Here is a 19,633-nt window from a genome sequence, read left to right on the forward strand (position 1 = left end):
GCAACAATAAAAATAGTATGAATATTATTTGTTGAAATGCTGTTAAAAAATGTTGATAAAAAAGATCTATTAATAATCAACGGGGCTTGCAAGATAAAAATCTTAACCACGTTCTAGCAGTTTATAACCTCAGGACTTTGAATAAATGCTTGCAATATCGGGGGTAAAATGTATCCAAGCGTTTGTGTTCCGTTAGTAGAAACAAAAGACGTAAATGGTCCTGAAACCAACTCTGGCTTCTATACTACATAAGATCTATTGCTTTAGCTGAACACACATTGGTCAGAAAGCAAAAGCGTAGTAAATAGAAACGAAAAGTCTTCGATAATTTTTTTTTATGATGGTTAAATTACTTTGCTTCATTTTCTGCTTTAGCTGTTCCCGTTTTATTGTCTTCCTTCACCATGATGTTTTTTGTGATGGGCCCCAATTATCTGTCAGCCGGAACAAACTCATGTCTCGCTGTAAAATAAATAAATTTATTGTTTACGACATTACAAAATCCTTTTCATCCCCGAGATGTTTTTTACTTTGTTATTTTTTATTACGTTCTATTTTATAGATCCGAAACTAACGTAAATCATCAAAGCCTGTGACAGAGGCGCTATCAATACAAAAGAACGCCGAGGAAAGTAAACTTGAGCAAAGGAGTTATATAAATCTATGCTTTACTGTTATGTCATATATTGAACACTTACTGGTCCTTTCCAGAGACAATATAAGAAGTATAATGGTAAGGGTGCCAATGTAGCCAACCCGATTAAAATACCAATCATATCTGCCCATTTTGGATAAACGTAAGCGTTGTAGTAACCGCTCTCAAACTTCGATAGCTGATAGATAAATACACCCTGGAAAAAATTATTATTTTTAAAAATTCATTCTATTTAAGGTACAATAAAAATGTTAATGGTCTTTTTTGTGTGATAAGATTAACAATAAAAGAAGTTTTGAATAATATTAGGAAAATAATCTAAGTTTTTATGATTTTTTTTATTGTGTTTAAATGAATTATTATTCAGAATTTCCTGAAGTAATTCAACTACTTGTTTTGGTTCATAAAAAAATTAAATAAAATATCCGTTGCAAAATTTTAAATATCTTACAAACAGGAAGTAAAACAATATACAGCTGTTATAAAGACTTCATGAAAAGATTTAATAGAAGTTTTTATTGAACTTAACTTTCTTTTTTTATTTGAAACTGAACAAAATTCTATTCTTAATGTTGTGTTAAAATAAAATTCATGACAATTTCAATTTCTTTTCGTTTTTTGTTATTAACTTAATGGTTAATAATTAATAACGAGCTGTGATAATAAATTCATTCATTTTTTGTCATTTAAACTCAGTATGATTGATGTCTAAAGAAATATTCATTAAGCTTTAAAAAGCTTATGAATATTCAATAAATTAATTTCAACTCAAGTTTAAAAATATGAGTTAATAATTATCAATTTTCATTAACGTTTCTATTTATCAGAATTATTTTTGCAAACGATTCATAAAACTTTTATACAAGCATTAAGATTGGCATCATTAGTTTCTATTACTTTTCATTCATAAACATATGAGCTTTTTTATTACAAATGATATATTCGCCTTGGGTAGAATATATCTATTTAATGTACAGTCACCATAGGAAGCATTATTATCAATTATAAATATGCTGCAAAATTTTTGCATGAAAAGAGTATCTAGGAGAAATATTCATCGAGATCAAAAAGAAAAAAATTTTAAAGATTTTACAAATATTTATAAAATATTTCAAAATAATATTCTTTTATTTAGAAATATTTCTAAAAATAAAACGACATACTGAAAACTTTCTCCATGCTATCAAAAAATACTTTAGATATGTTGAAATTCCCTGAAGCGATCGTATAAATATCCAAACTGTTAAATATATACTTTGGAATCTCAATAGAATTTCCAAATTCAAATTAAATAAGCTGATTGAAGATAATTATTATCTTCACATAAATAATCATTTAAGTTCATTCAATGTTAATAACAATGATCAGAATTTCAAAATACTGCAAACATATCAAAGCAAACAACGAAGTGATGTAAATCAGAATTAGTGAAACAGCTATCCATGCAATATTAAGTGTTCTACTGTTGATTGAAAGCACGCGACAGAGACTTACCACACATGTAATGGGTGTCAAGAACATCCAACTGAGCCACCAATAACCGTTGACGAGAATGCCAAAGGGCATTTGCATTTCGCTAATATTGCCGAGAAATTTGTTGCATCCATAGCACCAGGCTGGAACCGCAACTTCAAACAATCCAATCAGCAGTACCGCCCAAGAGGCAGTATTCCAATCCATCAACATGTAAAGATAGATACCACCATCAAATACCATTGGTAAGGCCAGTAACCATCCGCAGAAACATATAGCAAGCATCAGAAGACTTTCATGTTTTCGTAACCCTGGTCGTAAGTCCAAAATGGCTGTATGTATAGCTTGAACTCCTGCAAACTGTAATTTAAACTAGTAAATAGTCATTATCCGGCGTGATTTGAGTTGAGATTCATCTATTACCTAAGTTATCCCCATGTTGTTCAATTAAACGTTTGATACTATACTAGGTTTAGAAATTAAGATTATTTTGTAGTTGTGAATAATATTTTATAAAAGTTAATATGAATAACATTGGGAGTACTTAACATTTTTGACTAAAAGTAGACTAATGTTGATATTAATTCATTATTGATTCAATAACTGGGTAATAATATTGTTATTATTATAAATATAAAAAACAAGTTTTAACATCAATTGACAAAATTGAATTTCAAATAAAAATTTTTTAGATAGTTCATCAATAATGTTTCAATAACATTCTTCTACATTTTCTTTTATTTTTTGACAGTACCTATTTAACATCATAACACCTTGTTCATATAAAAAAATTGTCACCTCTAAAATTGCAAGTATGATATGATGCGATTTATTGATAAATATTCGAAAACCATATTATTTATCCCTTTTTCTCACAGATCGAACTTTCATTTTGTAAAAAAATGTCAAATTCCTCTGTTGACAAGGTGGTTTCGTGAATTCATTTTTCATGAATAGAATAAAGGCTTTTTATGTTTTGAATTTCGCGATGAAAAAAACCGATCTTTTGATGCGTTTACTTAATACGAATATGAAATATGTAAATATTCCACAGAGAAAAATTTTAGTTTATTTCTGATGGCTTCAGCAGGTTTTTTCTAGTAATATATTCTTACTGAGCTTAAAAAATTATATGATTTTTCGAGAGCTTCAATATTCTATAAACCTATGGATAAAAACTGGAATGTTGTACAAAAAAATGAGCAACTTTCATGGTTTAAATTCTGTAGACTAGTTATATTATTGTTATTAATCTTTCATGTAACGAAATGTATATTTGTGAGCTATTCAAATGCTCTCTTACTTTTTAAAATTAAAATATATTGATAATTCTGATAGAATAAAATAAATAACACTGCAAATCTCAGGATTTCACAAACGTGTTAAAGTAACACACGTGAAATGTGTTCAATGTAAAATGCCTATTAACCAACTATATATGATTTGTAGACACTTTTCTAACATTTTATAGTGTGTGAAAAATCTATAGTTTGTTTACGGCATTTAAAATTGAAGAGGCTTAACGTTTTAAAAGTGTCTACAACTTGGATTTGCAGTGAAACATTCTATTAAAAATGAAATGCAAATATTTAAACTATTTTAAATCTTTGAAATGATAGAGAGATAAAAGAGGAAAAAGTAAATTTTAAATACATTTTTTCAGAAAAAAAAACATTTTAAATGATAATTTCTCGAAGCAAACACATAATCCATCTGACAACATGTTTATTTACAAAAATACAAAATTAAAACTTTTTCTTGCAAAAAAAAATATCCTTTTCATGTTTATTCGGTGTGCATTTAGTAAATACACGTGTGGCCTTTTGAATTTTGATGGTAGAAATTAATTAAGTGAAAAAAAATTTTTAATAAAAATTTTCTTACGATTCTTCTATTCATGAAGTAACAAAAATTCAGTAGTATTATACTAGACAACAATAAAACGAATTCAAAACAACTTTTTAATTATTCCAAGAAGAATACAGTCGGATCTTGTTATTCAAATTAGAACAAAACGATAGCTTTTCCTGATAGTATAGACTATTGAAATTATCTGAATTCGAATCAGCGTATCTCGTATTTGTTGGTATTCATTACCACAACGTCCGAGCTATGTAGAAGAAGTGAACAATCAAAAGGAAATATAACTATCTACAAGTGTTGAGTATTAAAGGGGTGGCTGAAGGCAATGGCAGTTCGTGACCTGTGACAATACTCAGTGCGTAGTGATGATGGTATAGAGACACACGGCTTTTCTACCGAGCTTAATACATACACTGGTGTTGTTCCAATATAATCCGAGTATGTAAACCCCACAGCGGTCTCGCGAAATGACGACCAGACGGAAGAAGTGAATGAAAAACGGTATGAAAAAATTACAAAATAGCACAAGCTGAAGAGAAAAAAAAGACCTTTAGTGAAACAAAACTGCCACAAGGCGGAACAATAATTATTTTTTCACGCTTGAACTACCAGATTACTTGAATAAAATTGCTACATTACATTTGCTTAATTTAACCGCTGTTTACACGCAGATTCGACAGTTTGAATTAATTATTCTTTCGTATTTTATTAATATTATTTTCTACTGAAATTGTAATAGTATCATAAAAATCAAAGGTTAATAAATTACCTGACTTCCAAGCCCAAGAATAAATAACATAAAAAAAAAGAGCACTGCCCACAAGTTTGCCAAAGGCATGCGAACAACTGCTTCAGGATACGCAATAAAAGCTAGAGCTGGTCCTTCTCGTGCGACTTCAGTTATTGGTACATCCATTTGTTTTGCCAAATAACCCACAATTGAAAATATCACAATTCCAGCAAATATAGATGTAAATAAATTGGTTAGCGTTATCACTATGGCATCTCTGAAATTATAAAGTCAAATGAAATTTTAGTACAATTGAAGAAATAATTAACCGAAAATGTAAACCAATTTTAACTATTTAATAATAAAATTAGGTTATCAGTGAGGTAATTGCATCGATGCAAACTAATTTATTACTGATTTATATATTTTTTATAGGGAATCTGTATTTATTAAAAAATTAATTAATTATAAAATATTTGAATAATTAAAATATTTCTTTTGTAATTATTATTTAGCTCTTTATCATTTTGTAGTTTATATTAATGTAATTATTGGACTATTTATATATTACTTTACTGAAAATAATTTTATTCATTAAATTTATGGATAATGGTTTTTATTTTCATGTTTATCATATGATGCAAATGTGGAAAATTTCATGATGATAGAAAACTTTTTTGTGTTAAACAAGATTTCTTCGTGGTATAAATGAATGTGCTTGATAATAATAATTATTCCTTTTTACCAATAATAGTCAAGTCTACTGAGATACATTTATTCATTCATTTTATTTCTAACCGAGTAGTTACAGACTACAGAAATGAAAGCAAATATAAATTATGATAGAAGTAAACCTGATCTAATGTTTGATACATCCTTTGATATAACAAATCGTATAACATATTTGTGAATAAAATTCTAGCTTTCAATCAGCGTTTATTTGCTGATTGAGCATGTCGATACAACGATTCGCATGCTCAATTTCCTTATCAATGGATCATCAAACTACGAAATAAATGAGGTCTACGAAATACTTTTAGACTGATTGTAGTTACAATTTCACAAAAAATTTGCTTGATTTCGTGGGATAACTAAATTATGCCATTAAGTTGAAATTTAATAGTATCAAATAACATCAAAGTCTATGACAGTGTGTTGAAATTTCTACATCTGTAGAAGAACATCTAAATTCATGTGGAACTTTGATAAGATACTAACATCGTATAGTAGTTGCGAATAAGGCAAAGACTGTTTCACATGAATCTAGCAAAGGGGGAATTCTCAGAGGGACCGTCTGAGGGAAGGTTTCATACGTTATTTTGTGAGAAATTCAATGTCACTGAAGAAGGGTTGCTGAATATGGGATGTTTCGGAGCGATCAAAGTTGTTTCTTCTTACCTGATAGAACGTACGTCATCGCAATATGTACTTTATTCCCAAGTCACGAGCATAATGCGACTAAATTCTAAATCAATATATTTTCTGCTTTTTACAGGATTAGTGATTGGTGATATAATAGAATTAAGACAATTTCAATAAAATAATTGATAAAAAAATTATTTAAAAAAAGTTTTATGCTGGATATTTATTTTGCAATTGAGATAAAGCGAACTTGCTGAATAACTTTGACGTAACTTGCACTCAAAGTGAACGTGTAGATCATGAGTCAAAGTCACAATAGATTACCCGAACACGGACACCCATAGTTAAATCAAAAATGATCAATGAATGATATTGACGATAAGGAACGTCAATCATAATTCTCAATAGACATTCATCGGTATTATGAATGGAATATTTTTTACTATATAAAAATACTAAATCTAGAATAATTCCGAAATAAAATAAATTTATATATAATTATTAAAAGGCAGTAAAAGAATTAACTTAATGATTTTGATTTGTTAATCAGTCAAGATGTTAATGTCGTTCTATGTAAAAAGAATCAGAAGAAAAAATATTGATTTATTGAGCAAAGATTAACACTTCTAAAGGATAATGAAGACAAACTTAAACCCAAGCTTTACTAGCGATTAATTGTCTAAGAGTAAATACCCATAGTTACGGGACTATCTTCACTTGAATAAAAATCCTTCGCAAGATAATTTCTACATTCCTTTACGCTGTGTTAATTTTGGATTGATATTATTAATTAATAATAACTAGAATAACTTTTTTGTTTGTTTAAATAAAATTTTAAAAAGTCTTATGTAATGAAAGAGACTTTAATTAAATATTTTATCGCAAAATAAAGATATCTTTGATTCATCAAACAATTATTTCCAACAAATATTTAAATATGAACACTTTGAGTAAAAATGGAAATGAAAGTAGCTTTTTTTAAAGGTTATTAACCATTAATTTAAACATCTAACACAGGACAAACCGTAAGATAGACTGTAAGGTGGATCATAGAATACTTTTTGTGCAGTCTCAAGAATAACAGTGAGCATGTGGTTAACGCATGATATTTACATGATTAAGTTATATAGTCAAAAGAAATAGATAATCAATACTGATAAAACAGAATTCAATATTCTAAAAGGCAAAAAGCTATATAACTACAGTGGAATAAATGTATTCGCTTATCTGATAAATAATAGCTTTTTAATTATTTGCTTTAACGTTCCAGCACAGAAATACGTTGGTTTGTAAATAAATTGTGATTGGATAGATCAATGAGAAGTCAATCGCAACGTTGATAAATGGATTGTACGGATACAAACCTGTGGCAATTATTCGAAAACGTACTGAAGCTTGATATAGTAATTAGAGATCCACATCCGATACCAAGGGAATAGAAGATTTGCGATGCTGCGTCACCCCAAACCTTTGCACTCAATAGGTGCGACCAGTTTGGCTCAATAAACCACCTGATTCCACCTGCTGCACCTTCAAGAGTAACACCTGTAATTACGAAAATATTTTTCATTAATTATATTAAGTGAAGTCTTCTTATTAATATTTGTTAATTTTGTATCAGTTACCTCGAATAAGAAGAGCGATCAATACAAAGTACGGAAACAGAGCGGTAAAATAAACGACCTTCCCAACGGATTGAACGCCTCGTATTAGACAAAGATAGCATATTATCCAACCAACAGTGAGATATCCGAAGAGCTCCCATCTTATGTTGCCCCAATGATCCCAAGTAGCATCTTGTTGTCTAAGAACGTAATAGCTGCAATGGATTCTATGATTAGATACATTTGCAAAAAGCTCCAGATATTCGTGTACTTTTAAACCGATTAAGGTTATTCTTGGCTTTATAATTAACATCTTAATTTCTTCAATGACTTTATTTATTTTGATTATAATTGTTTGTATAATTAATTATCGTTGGGGGATTCCAGAGTATTTTTGATTCTCATAATATTATTACGTTCTCTTAACTATAATTAATTAATGGTTTTACTAATAATTTAATTTTTGAAAAGATCATCAATTAAATTATAATATATTTTTTAAAATTGTTTTCTATCAAAATTATTGAGAAGTATTTTAATAATCGATATATTTAATAAACAATTTATTGTATCAGAATTAACTTATTGATTTCTATGAAATTTATTTACTTGAAATATTCCTCCGATGACAAATTCCTTGGGTACAACGAATGCAGCGAAGTAGGTAAAGTTTGATTGAAGCAATGCGTTTTATTTCCACCCTGATGATATCCAAAATCTTTGCAAACTTCACGAATCGCTCTGCATGTTTTATTAAAAAAAATTGTGGTACTATCATTGTTAAAGCACTCTTCATCTTGTTTTGCACTGTAGCATTCTACAAAAAAACAATAATATGTAAAATATTTTAATTAAAGTTTTCGATTATAAATAAATAATTAAAAGAAGAGTAATTTAATAGGTTCGAAACTTCAAGGAGATGTGTAAACATATAAGCAGGCTCATATCCGGCAAATTAGATCAAGAACTTGATCAGGATCAGTAGAGCTTTTTGAGAGACCCTTCTACAAAGGTAAGTAGGTTTCAAGCCGTCAGCTAAGCTAACAGTGTGGATAAACTAGTGAGAGTGACCGTTTGATATAGGATCCATATAACTAATGAGCTAGTCGCTTTGTGGCAATTCTATGGGTTTCATTGGTATTTCGATTCTCTTAAAGGCATTGAATATGCAAATCCTTATTACCGAGATTACTAATTATTATCCTATTAGGATAAGCACCAATTTGAAATTTTTGACAATATTAAAAATATTTATAAATTTATTCTTATTTTTTACTAACGTTGAAAAATGTTTTCCCCCAAAAAAATAAAAAATACCTTTGCTTCTAAAAAAACAATTAAATTAAATATAAAATTGTTTCAAGTCTATAGAAATATTTTTTTCGAGAATTTACAAAAATAGATATTTTATTTTATTCGTTGATACAAAAAATTGAGGTTAATTTTAATGGGATTAAAAACAAAAATATCTGACAAAAACATCTATAGAACAATAAAAATTCGGTTAAAAAGGGTTATTCATTAAATTAAATAATAAGTTATAGTCATGATTTGAAAGAAAAAATAATGTCTAAAATAGCCGCAGTATATAGAAGAATATAATTTTCTTTTATTATAAATAGAAAGACATTAAATGAAACCGTCATAGAAGACTATAAACTCTATAACTTTGAATGCTCAAATAATCATCTAAATCACTTCCTATTTTTGACAAGTTGACAAATCTCGAACACATTCAACATCTGCTTTCTCGAGAAATTGACATACTGTCTGTCTACTGAGTAACATATTCTGGGTTGCAAACACATGAGATGAAACCCCGAGTTTCTGTCGATTTATCCATAAGTTGGAGACCAGAACAGTAGTGCGGATTAAGTCCATGACATGCGGAAACAATTACAAACTTACTCTCAGTATTGAAGTCATTGTCACAGTACGCCCAAGAGAGTTTCTTTGAGAAGGATGCAAAGGTATAAAATAATGTCCACGAGATGAGCACCATATAATAAACGGTGACGAATGCGATAACAACTAAAGTGCAGAGTCCAATCCCACCAAATGCTGGAGACATTCGTTTGTATGCTTCTACAGGTCCAACACCAGTATATTGACCCATACATAGCTCCATAAAGAAGATTGGTAAACCCATCGTGATCAACATCAATATAAAAGGAACTAAAAAGGCACCTAAAATCAAATAGATCATAAAGTGTATATGAATTTAATTGCTAATAAAGTATAAAAATGTCTACTAAAGATAAGAAATTTGATATTTTTAATTTTTATATCAAAAAAGAAAGTTTCAAGATAAAAAACTCTTCAAAAAAAACAATGAACATTATTCTTCATAAATAAGTAGTTATTCAAAAAATCTTCGTATTAATATAATTATTATTGTCAAAGTAGTTTTTAGAGAATTCTTTTAAAATAATCATCTCTGTAGAATTCGTTTTGTGAATTTTCTATGGACTTATAGTCAAGTATCACTCTGAAGGTTTTAATTTCTTTACCCAGCACACAACTTTTACGTTACTCTGAAATACTTTGAAAAAGCATCTTTTTATTATGTGCTTCAAGTTGTAATACTATAATCTATATAAATAGAAGAATCTAAAACTTATTGTTACTTTGAAGTAGTTAAACAATTTTTTTCATTTAAGATCAGTAAATAATTCACGAGAAAGAATTATTTCAAAAATACTTGCAAGTTGTTTTTGAATAAATAATTCAACAAGATAATAAGGATAAAGATTATTTCAATATTCTAAGACACGAATAATCATTACAAATTCTTAACAGCATTATATGATAATCGGCATTATTAAAGATATTGTCACTGAGACTGAGGTATATAGCATAGTTTACCAATGTCAACATGTATAGATCACGTTTCCTGTTGAATATTTTACCAGCTTCACTTGCTTCTATTCTCTATGCTACATCTCTTGGATCTCGGTCTTGCTTTGTGTATTATAGTGTACGTGGGGAACATTTTACAATAAAAATCACGATAAAATTATTAAAATGTAGAAATATATTGTCTCAGTAAATTTAGAGGTAACAGTTTATTTTATTGAAAAAGATGATTAAATTTATTCTTTTCCAAGAAAAAACGTAGTAATTTTCTTAAGTCCTCCAAGTGTAATAAATAAGTTTTATGGTGATAAACCTCTATGCTGATTCATTGTTTTAAGTAAAACAACTACAAATTTTTTTTACGCTATAACTATAATTTTTAAAAGTCAACCATTGAAATGCTGGTAAAAGTACAGTTAATTTAATTGATTTAATATTTTTTTTTTTTCAATATTAACATAAATTGAATTTAATCTATCTGTAAATTGACTGCAACCAGTGACATTTTTTCAAGCTTTCAATGATGAAATTGAATTGAGTTTGATATCAGAATAAATGGAAAAAGAGTTATATTCCATATTAAATCGAATTAAAATAATAATAATCATGACAAATTATAAATAACAGGGGAAATATAGGAATATAAAGACAGTAAAATAAATATAATATAATTTGAGTAATAATGATAACTGGGAAATTTGTGAAATGTAAAATGTTGGCAAATAAAATCATACATACCTCCACCATTACGATAAACAAGAAAAGGAAAACGCCAAACATTTCCTATTCCAACAGCATATCCAATACATGATAGAACAAATTCAGTCTTATTCGCCCAACCAGTCCGTTCCACAGGTAATTCCACGAATGCTCCACCCACACCGAATGAAAGCTTTTTTTTTGCCTAAAATATTTAATATTCACATCAAAGAGATCAGCAATTATTATATAGAAATATTATGAATAATAAATTTCCTTTGGTGTATATATGAAATTTCATCTACAATTCTTTTATCTTTGGCGCATTTTTTATTCAGTTTTTTGTTCCATTTCAGCTTGATTTTTCTCGATTTGAAATTCATTGAAGCTTTTGGAATACCAACTCGCTTTGAGTTTATCTCGCTCTTCTCTCAACCAAACCTTGTCGAGCAGTCGACACCACGATCGAAACGTTTGTCTTATCTCTCTCAGCAATTTTTCGTTTTAACGTCCAAGCTGTCGAATTTCCGGTGGTTTTTTCACCATTGAAATCGAAATCACAGCTGACAACGTGGATTCAACGCCCTTATACGAATGGTTAGAGATTCGATAGGGCAATATGTTGATGTGTCGCCGTGAATTGTATTTACACTACCACACATATCACCGAAACACTACAGACTATTTAGCAAGGTTGCAGTTTAAACGGACAATTTAATGGTTTTCGGGTTGTACAAAAGCCCGAGGGATGCCCAGGTGAACACTCAAATCGCGCTAATGGATCTGCTACGTTGATTTTCTCCCAATGAAATAAAACAACTTTTTTATTGACCTGATAATTATTTACGCAAGCTAAAATAAATTGGGTTTATTTTAGTTAAATTGGTTAAAGAATTTCCATACGAACCGTGGGCGATTCCAGACGATCTAATGTCATTATGAACAGCACTGTACAACACCCAAAAAAGGACTGACTTAATTAAACGTCATAGAGTAATATATAAATTATCTTGTCGTTATCAACGCTCAATCTTGTTCAATGATTGGGAAAACTAAAGTTGATGGCCCGCTTTGTCGTCTAGTACGTGTATAATATAATTGTATATATAAATCTTATCACTAAACATTCCGCTCTCTCGATGTATATCGTACAAAATTTATATTTTAAATTATATCACAACAATGCGTTCAAGACCATATATCCTATCGGGAATTACCTATATAATTGAATCACATCGTTAACAGATTTGAGACGTTATCAATTGTTTGGAAAAATGTAATTAAGCATACTTTCTGATATGGAAAATTTTTAAATATTATAAAAACTCAGTAATTCATGGAATTTTTGTATTTAAATATCTTTATGAATATTTTCTTCATGTTCAATTATTCGGTATTTTCCAAGAAAAAGTAACTTTCGAGAAATACTTGATCGAGGATAATGAACTAGAAACATATTTAGAATTGTAATTAATTCTCTCTTAGTTAAACTTCAATTTAATTATTCGTTAAACGATTTATTTTAATGATAAGATAAATACGTCTTTGGGTTAATCCTGAACCATAGCACAAATTTAATCACTACACAGAAATAGATACCGAACTGTATAAAACAGATTACTTTTCATCTGTCATAATAAAAGTGTGTAAAATATTTGTTCTATTACTCTTTCTCACATTATGAATAGAAAAATTGAAATATCATAAAAAAGAAAAACTTTATGTTGATTCAAAATCCATTTTAGAATTAGTCTCTTATAAAAAAAATTTTATTCATTCTCATGTATCTTTTTTTATTCAAACAGAGTTTGCATTTAAAATTATTGACCTTGATATGTAGTTAAATACGCTGGTACTCAAGTGATAATACCAGCTTACCGTTCGACACTTACGAAGAACTCGAAGTAACCTACGAACACTGAATAATCAATGAAAGATTAGACAAGTCTTTATCAGCTATGGCATAAATAAATCTCAGTTTACATATTAACATTTCGATTTGTCATATTATTTTACCAAAATTCGAAATTAATGAATATTTTATCTATCTACTCAAAAATAATCCACCTTGAATGATAGCTCATAATTTGTTTCACTAATGTGATAAGTTCACTACTCTTTATGTTAATGATACTTAAAATGCGCAGTTATTTTCTATTTAAAGGAAATGATAAAAAAAAATGACAAACATTCATTAAGATTACATTGCCAGATAAGGGAAAAAAACAGTTGGCAAGCAGACTTTATTAAGTTAAACGCGAATTGTAATGAATGTCTTTAAAACTATATAACAATTAAACACCAAAATAGACAAATCTGATAGTGATCAGCAATAGTTTAGTGAAGATTTATCAAAAAACTCAGTGCTGGTTTATAACAGAGTTTATAACAATGCTTTACATTATTATACCAATTCTTTTTTTTAGCTGTCAATATCTAGTTAAATGTGATACAGACTTGAATAATGCAAACATAGAAGATTCATGTAATCAAGTTTTATCTTCTCAGATGGTTGAGGAAATTGATAATTATGCTCACATTGTCAATAACATTATCAACGTAGCCATTAATGGTAGTTTTAAAGGGAAAACATGGGATGAATTAGATAAATTCATTGTCGAATTTGGCGCAAGATTCACTGGTACTGAAAACTTGGAGAGATCCATTGATTATGTTCTTCAACGATCGGAGGAACTTGGACTACATAATGTACATGGAGAAAAAGTTAAAGTTCCTCGATGGATTAGGTATAAACTATTTACATGTTACTTATTAAATTCAGAACAATAATTAATCTATCGTAAAATCAAATTAGCCTTTTATATTAAAACTTTTAGTATTAATCTCTTATTCTCATTATTCAAAGTATTGAAAAATTGAATACTGATCTATGTTTTCGGAATCAATAACAAATCATTCAAACTATTTCAATACAGAGGTCAAGAAACAGCAACACTTCTTTCACCTTGGAAAAAAGACATAAAAATTCTAGGATTAGGATATTCAGTATCAACACCTCCTGAAGGAATAATAGCAGAAGCTATTATTGTTAAAACTCTTGAAGAATTAAAAGCAAGATCGAGCGAAGTGAGTAATTACTATTAATTTTTGTACTATCTACTCATGAATAAAGATTAAATAAAAAATTTTTATGTTCAGGTTTCAGGAAAAATAGTGATTTATAATCAAGAATATCTTTCTTTTGAATATTCAAGTGAATACAGCTGGGTAGGAGCAACAGAAGCAGCAAAATTTGGAGCAGTAGCGACACTAATTAGATCTGTTACTCCTTTCTCTATTTATACACCTCATGCTTTCATAATTGGATACAATGATTCTATTCCTAAAATTCCAGCTGCATCAATAACAGTTGAAGATGTCAATCTTCTTAGTAGAATGGTGGCAAGAGGAAAGAATATAACAATTAAATTAGTAATGCAAGAGCAGCGTTTACCTGATATTGAATCTCGTAATGTCGTCGCAGAAATTGCTGGCACTAGTAGACCAAACAAAGTAGTAGTGGTATCAGGCCATATTGATAGCTGGGATGTTGGTCAAGGTGCAATGGATGATGGCGGTGGAGCTTTTGCTGCCTGGAATTCATTGGTACTTTTGAAAACATTAAATTTACAACCAAAAAGGACTATTAGGTATAATTTAATTATTCCATATTCATTGAAAGTACTCACTCGAATCAAAAGCACGTTGTGAAATATTACAGAGCTATCATGTGGACAGGCCATGAAATGGGTATTATTGGAGCAGAGAACTACATCAAAGAGCATAAATCTGAGGAAAATGATCTCCAATTAGTAATGGAATCTGATACAGGAACATTTTTACCACTTGGCTGGGAAGTTACTGGGTCTCCGGAAGTCATTTGTGTCTTGAAAAGAATAACTAAGTATAAAAAAAAACCATAAATAGACATTTCAACCAGATTAAATCAATTGTTTTTAGGTTGATGTCATCAATGACTCCCTTAGGAGTTAGATCACCTTTTGTAGCACCCGATATTTGGAATTGGGTTCAAGCAGGAGTCCCAGGAGCTTCATTATGGAATCAGAATGAACGATACATTTGGTTTCATCATTCAGAAGGTGACACAATGGATGTTGAAAAACCAGAAAACTTAGACATGGCAACAGCTTTATTTGCAGCAACTGCTTATATTGTAGCTGATATGAGTTTAGATCTTCCGCACAGCAAGACATGAATCCTCTTACTCTGAAAGCTGTTAAATAAATATTAATGGAGTGTGATATGCTAGTATAATATTTAAGGATTGTTGAGAAAGATAAATATAGAATTTTACACTTATTTTTTCACCAACTTATTCATTCAAGTAAATTTACTTTATTAGATTTAGATTAGAACTTTTTTTAATTTATCAGTTAATTTGCATACAAAAATAATGAATAATTCAATTCATTGATACGAGTGCTATCAGTTTGGACAAATATTTACTACAATGATCGAATTATATTGAGATTTATATTCTAAAAAAAAATTTTCAAATGTTTAATGTAAATATTAGTTCGAATAAATGAAAATAAATTGTTACAATGGAAATAATTCCGAATATAAATGAATTTGAAAATTGTGATTTGTAGTTGATTAATTATGGTCACTTATGTCGGTAATAAAAACCATCCCAAATGACATTGAGCTGCATTAACAATTAGAATATGAAGCAGTTGGGAATGCAACATTTAATAAATAATGATATTCAAAATTAAATATTATTAGCAATGCATTATATTTGGGTTGGTGTCATAATGATTTCTCTTGAGAATTGATCATTTCATAATAACGGTCCAGATGTTAGCAGTAAAGTAAATGTTGGCATTTCAGGTGCTTCATTATGGACTAACAACGATCGATACTGTTAACTTCACCATTCAGAAGGTGATACCATGGAAATGAAGGTACTAGAGAATCTAGACGTGGTAATGCAGCTTTGTCTACATTCCTTGCTTAAATTACTACTAATATCAACAGGGATTTTCCACATAATATAACACTTGATAGTTTTAGGTACGTTGTTATGAATATAAATGAGCAATCAGAAAACCCTGGCATTCATTGTTAAAATATGTTACATTCAAGAAATAATGAATATTTGACAGTAATAATAATATACAATGAGCTGTATATTATTAAAAATTGTTTTTATTTTTAAAATTAATTCATACTTCAATTTCATTGCAATGAATAGGTTATGGCAGAAATATCATCAACTGCTGTTGGAGAAGGGGGTAATGAGATTCATTAGAATAATGAGTAATTATTTTGGAAAAAATGTATAAGTTATTATGTGAATGAAATGGACTTTTTAATTATACATTCTATGAATGAATGCAGTACCAATATAAATGGACAATTATTCTCCAACTCCTAGTAAATATAATGAGTCTGTTATGACTAATGCATCCATTATAGTCATATTTGTAGATAAAGAAGCTCAGTGATGACGTGAACATTGTAGTGAGCAAAACGAACTCTTAATTGATATTATATAGTTCAATGGGCAATTATTGAATTATTATATATATTTTTGATGTGATGGATAATAATTAGATAACTTTGTTTCAATATATTTGCGATTTAAATTTGTCATAATTAAATTTTTACAAATTAAAAAAAATTAATTTTTGACAATCAATTAACTTTAATTAATCTAAAAGAAAATAATCAAAATGTTTTTGAGAATTGAAATATTGATGTTAATTTTTTCATTTACTTTTAATGTAATAATTCAAGTTAAATGTAAAAATAGCCATTGGAATTTCAATGCGAGCTCGTGCAGCAATGTTTTATCTCCGGAAGTAATAAATGAAATCAACAAGTACTCTCCGGTTGTTAATCAGATAATAAACACTGCAATCAATGGAAGTTTTAAGGGGAAAACATGGCATGAACTTGCAGACTTTGTTGATGAGTTTGGATCAAGATTTACTGGCACTCAAAACCTTGAAAATGCTATAGACTATGTACTTGCAAAGTCAAGGGATTTGGGGTTGGAAAATGTCCACGGAGAATCAGCACCTGTTCCTCGATGGGTTAGGTAACTATTATATAAATATATTACATAAATAAATAATGATTAAAAAAGTTCATTAAGAATTCCGAGGAAATACAAGTAAATATGTTGTAATTTTTGTGAAAAAGCTTTTATGTATCTCATTTATGCAAGAGTTGAAATGTAGTTCTTTGTAAAAAATAAAAATGTACAAAAATAAATCCACAAATGGGTGTTGCTCTTTAAAAAAATAATCCAAGTTAAATTTTATGTATAAAAATAAGTTGGTATAAAATAACGTGAATAAAACTAAGAACAACTTCTATAGAGGACAAGAGTCGGCGACACTTTTATCACCACGTGAAAAAGACATAAAGATGCTGGGATTGGGATATTCAGTAGGGACATCGCCGGAAGGAATAACAGCGGAAGCCATCGTAGTAAAAAGTTTCGAAGAACTGGAAATGCGTGCTGAAGAAGTAAGTTTTTCTTGATAGTAACTCAATTTCGTCTGAATATGAGTATTCTAAAAAATTTCTTTCTTTCAAGGTGGCTGGGAAAATAGTTGTTTATAATCAAAAGTATGAGAGCTATGGAAAAACTGTAATATACAGATCTAAAGGAGCTGATGCAGCTGCAGCACATGGAGCTGTAGCTGTGCTAATTCGATCAATTACACCTTTCTCTATTTACTCTCCGCATACAGGAATGATGGATTACAGTGGAAAGGTTGTGAAAATTCCAGCAGCATGTATTACTATTGAGGATGCTAATTTACTGGGAAGAATGGCAATAAGAGGAAGAAATATAACAATTAAATTAGTAATGCAAGCACAGCAGCTTCCTGATGGTGAATCTCGAAATGTTGTGGCAGAAATTACTGGAAGTGGTAAACCAAACAAAGTTGTTGTGGTATCGGGTCACATTGACAGTTGGGATGTTGGTCAGGGGGCAATGGATGATGGTGGGGGTGCATTCACTTCTTGGAGTTCTTTGGTATTACTCAAGTCATTGAACCTTAGAGCAAAAAGGACTATTAGGTAATTAAACCGCAGTACCAAGTTCTTAAAGACCTATTAAGAATATTGTATACTTTGAAAAATGCTTAGATCTATCATGTGGACAGCAGAAGAAATGGGAATCATTGGAGCGAATTACTATATTCAACAGCATAAAGCTGAAGAAAAAGATCTTCAATTAGTAATGGAGTCAGATATAGGAACATTTATGCCACTTGGATGGGAAGCTACTGGATCTCCAGAAGTTATTTGTATCCTTAGTAAAATAACTAAGTATGAAATGAAAAAATATTTTTAGGATAAATGTAAAGATAAATGATACAATTATTTCTTTTAGAATGATATCAACAATGACTCCTTTAGGAGTTAAAATGCCTCACAGTGGACCAGATATCGAAGGATGGGTGAATGCAGGAATACCAGGAGCTTCTTTATGGAATAAAAATGAACGATATTTTTGGTTCCACCATTCAGAGGGTGATACTATGAATGTAGAGGCACCAGAGAATTTAGATATGGCAACAGCATTATTCGCAGCAACTGCTTATATTGCTGCTGATATAAGTTTGGATTTCCCTCGACATAATTAATCAATGATAACCGGATTAATGTTTTTAGAAATGTAACTTAATTAAAAATAATGAACCTTACTTAATAAAATTAAGAATTAAATATTTATCAAGCTTTTTTTTAACGTTATATTAACCTAGATAACATATTGTATAATCAAACATGATATGAATTAAATTAATTTCATCAGTTTGATAAAAAATTCAGTAAGTACATTCATCTTAGTTTCTACAACATTATAAATACATTTTTAATTAATATTACCTGGTTCCATTCTGTAAAGCTTTAAATCTTCTTTCAAATTGAACATAAATTAATCAAGTTCTGAATTCTGAGAGAAAACTTAATTTGGATAATATTGGAAGCCGCATTCAATCGAAACAAATAGACTCAATCTTTTGCGTAAAAAATAAAACACAGCTGACCGGTTAATGACCGCCAAATGAAAACGAGAGTTATCCCTTCCACTTGAATTCGAGGATCGAACACTTCCGAATTCTGACAAGTGACAGCGTTGGTGATGGCGCGTAAATTTAAAAATTTTCAAAATAAATAGTAAAATATTCATTAAGTAAGTAATTAAAATCAAGTAATTATTACTATGAAACAATTTTTTATTATAATTAGTAGTTGTAGAGAATGTCAATTTACTTGAAGAAAATAAAGGGAGTTGAGGAAGACCAATTCACTTGGGAACAATAATACAGCAGCTGTATTTAACTTTAAAATATGTAGTTTAAACAGCAAAAGTTTCCGTCAGGACTAATAATTAGTATCTGA

The 19,633-nt window shown here is 29.4% G+C and overlaps 3 protein-coding genes across 3 annotated transcripts; 2 read left to right on the forward strand and 1 right to left on the reverse strand.

Moving 5' to 3' along the window:
- Nucleotides 1-338: 338 nt before the first annotated feature.
- On the reverse strand, nt 339-12,435 carry LOC118066000 (sodium- and chloride-dependent glycine transporter 1-like). Its single transcript, XM_035081687.1, has 10 exons — nt 12,150-12,435; nt 11,282-11,447; nt 9,596-9,874; nt 8,297-8,504; nt 7,709-7,902; nt 7,448-7,628; nt 4,761-4,998; nt 2,150-2,488; nt 699-851; nt 339-462 (listed from the first exon to the last, which is right to left on the reverse strand). Exons 1-10 carry the CDS (start codon nt 12,177-12,179, stop codon nt 400-402), a joined length of 1,851 nt encoding a protein of 616 aa, XP_034937578.1. The 5' UTR covers nt 12,180-12,435; the 3' UTR covers nt 339-399.
- Nucleotides 12,436-13,313: 878 nt separating this feature from the next.
- LOC118066001 (carboxypeptidase Q-like) lies at nt 13,314-15,562 on the forward strand. The gene is made up of 5 exons (XM_035081688.1): nt 13,314-13,989; nt 14,179-14,329; nt 14,402-14,892; nt 14,964-15,146; nt 15,203-15,562. Exons 1-5 carry the CDS (start codon nt 13,634-13,636, stop codon nt 15,456-15,458), a joined length of 1,437 nt encoding a protein of 478 aa, XP_034937579.1. The 5' UTR covers nt 13,314-13,633; the 3' UTR covers nt 15,459-15,562.
- A 1,335-nt stretch (nt 15,563-16,897) lies between these two features.
- Nucleotides 16,898-18,959, forward strand: LOC118066105 (carboxypeptidase Q-like). The gene is made up of 5 exons (XM_035081894.1): nt 16,898-17,309; nt 17,593-17,743; nt 17,814-18,304; nt 18,374-18,556; nt 18,621-18,959. Exons 1-5 carry the CDS (start codon nt 16,942-16,944, stop codon nt 18,871-18,873), a joined length of 1,446 nt encoding a protein of 481 aa, XP_034937785.1. The 5' UTR covers nt 16,898-16,941; the 3' UTR covers nt 18,874-18,959.
- The last annotated feature ends 674 nt before the right edge of the window (nt 18,960-19,633 follow it).

This window comes from Chelonus insularis, unplaced genomic scaffold (genome assembly GCF_013357705.1).
Source record: "Chelonus insularis isolate UGA/USDA-ARS -01 unplaced genomic scaffold, ASM1335770v1 contig_326_pilon, whole genome shotgun sequence".
NCBI classification, from domain to species: Eukaryota; Metazoa; Arthropoda; class Insecta; order Hymenoptera; family Braconidae; genus Chelonus; species Chelonus insularis.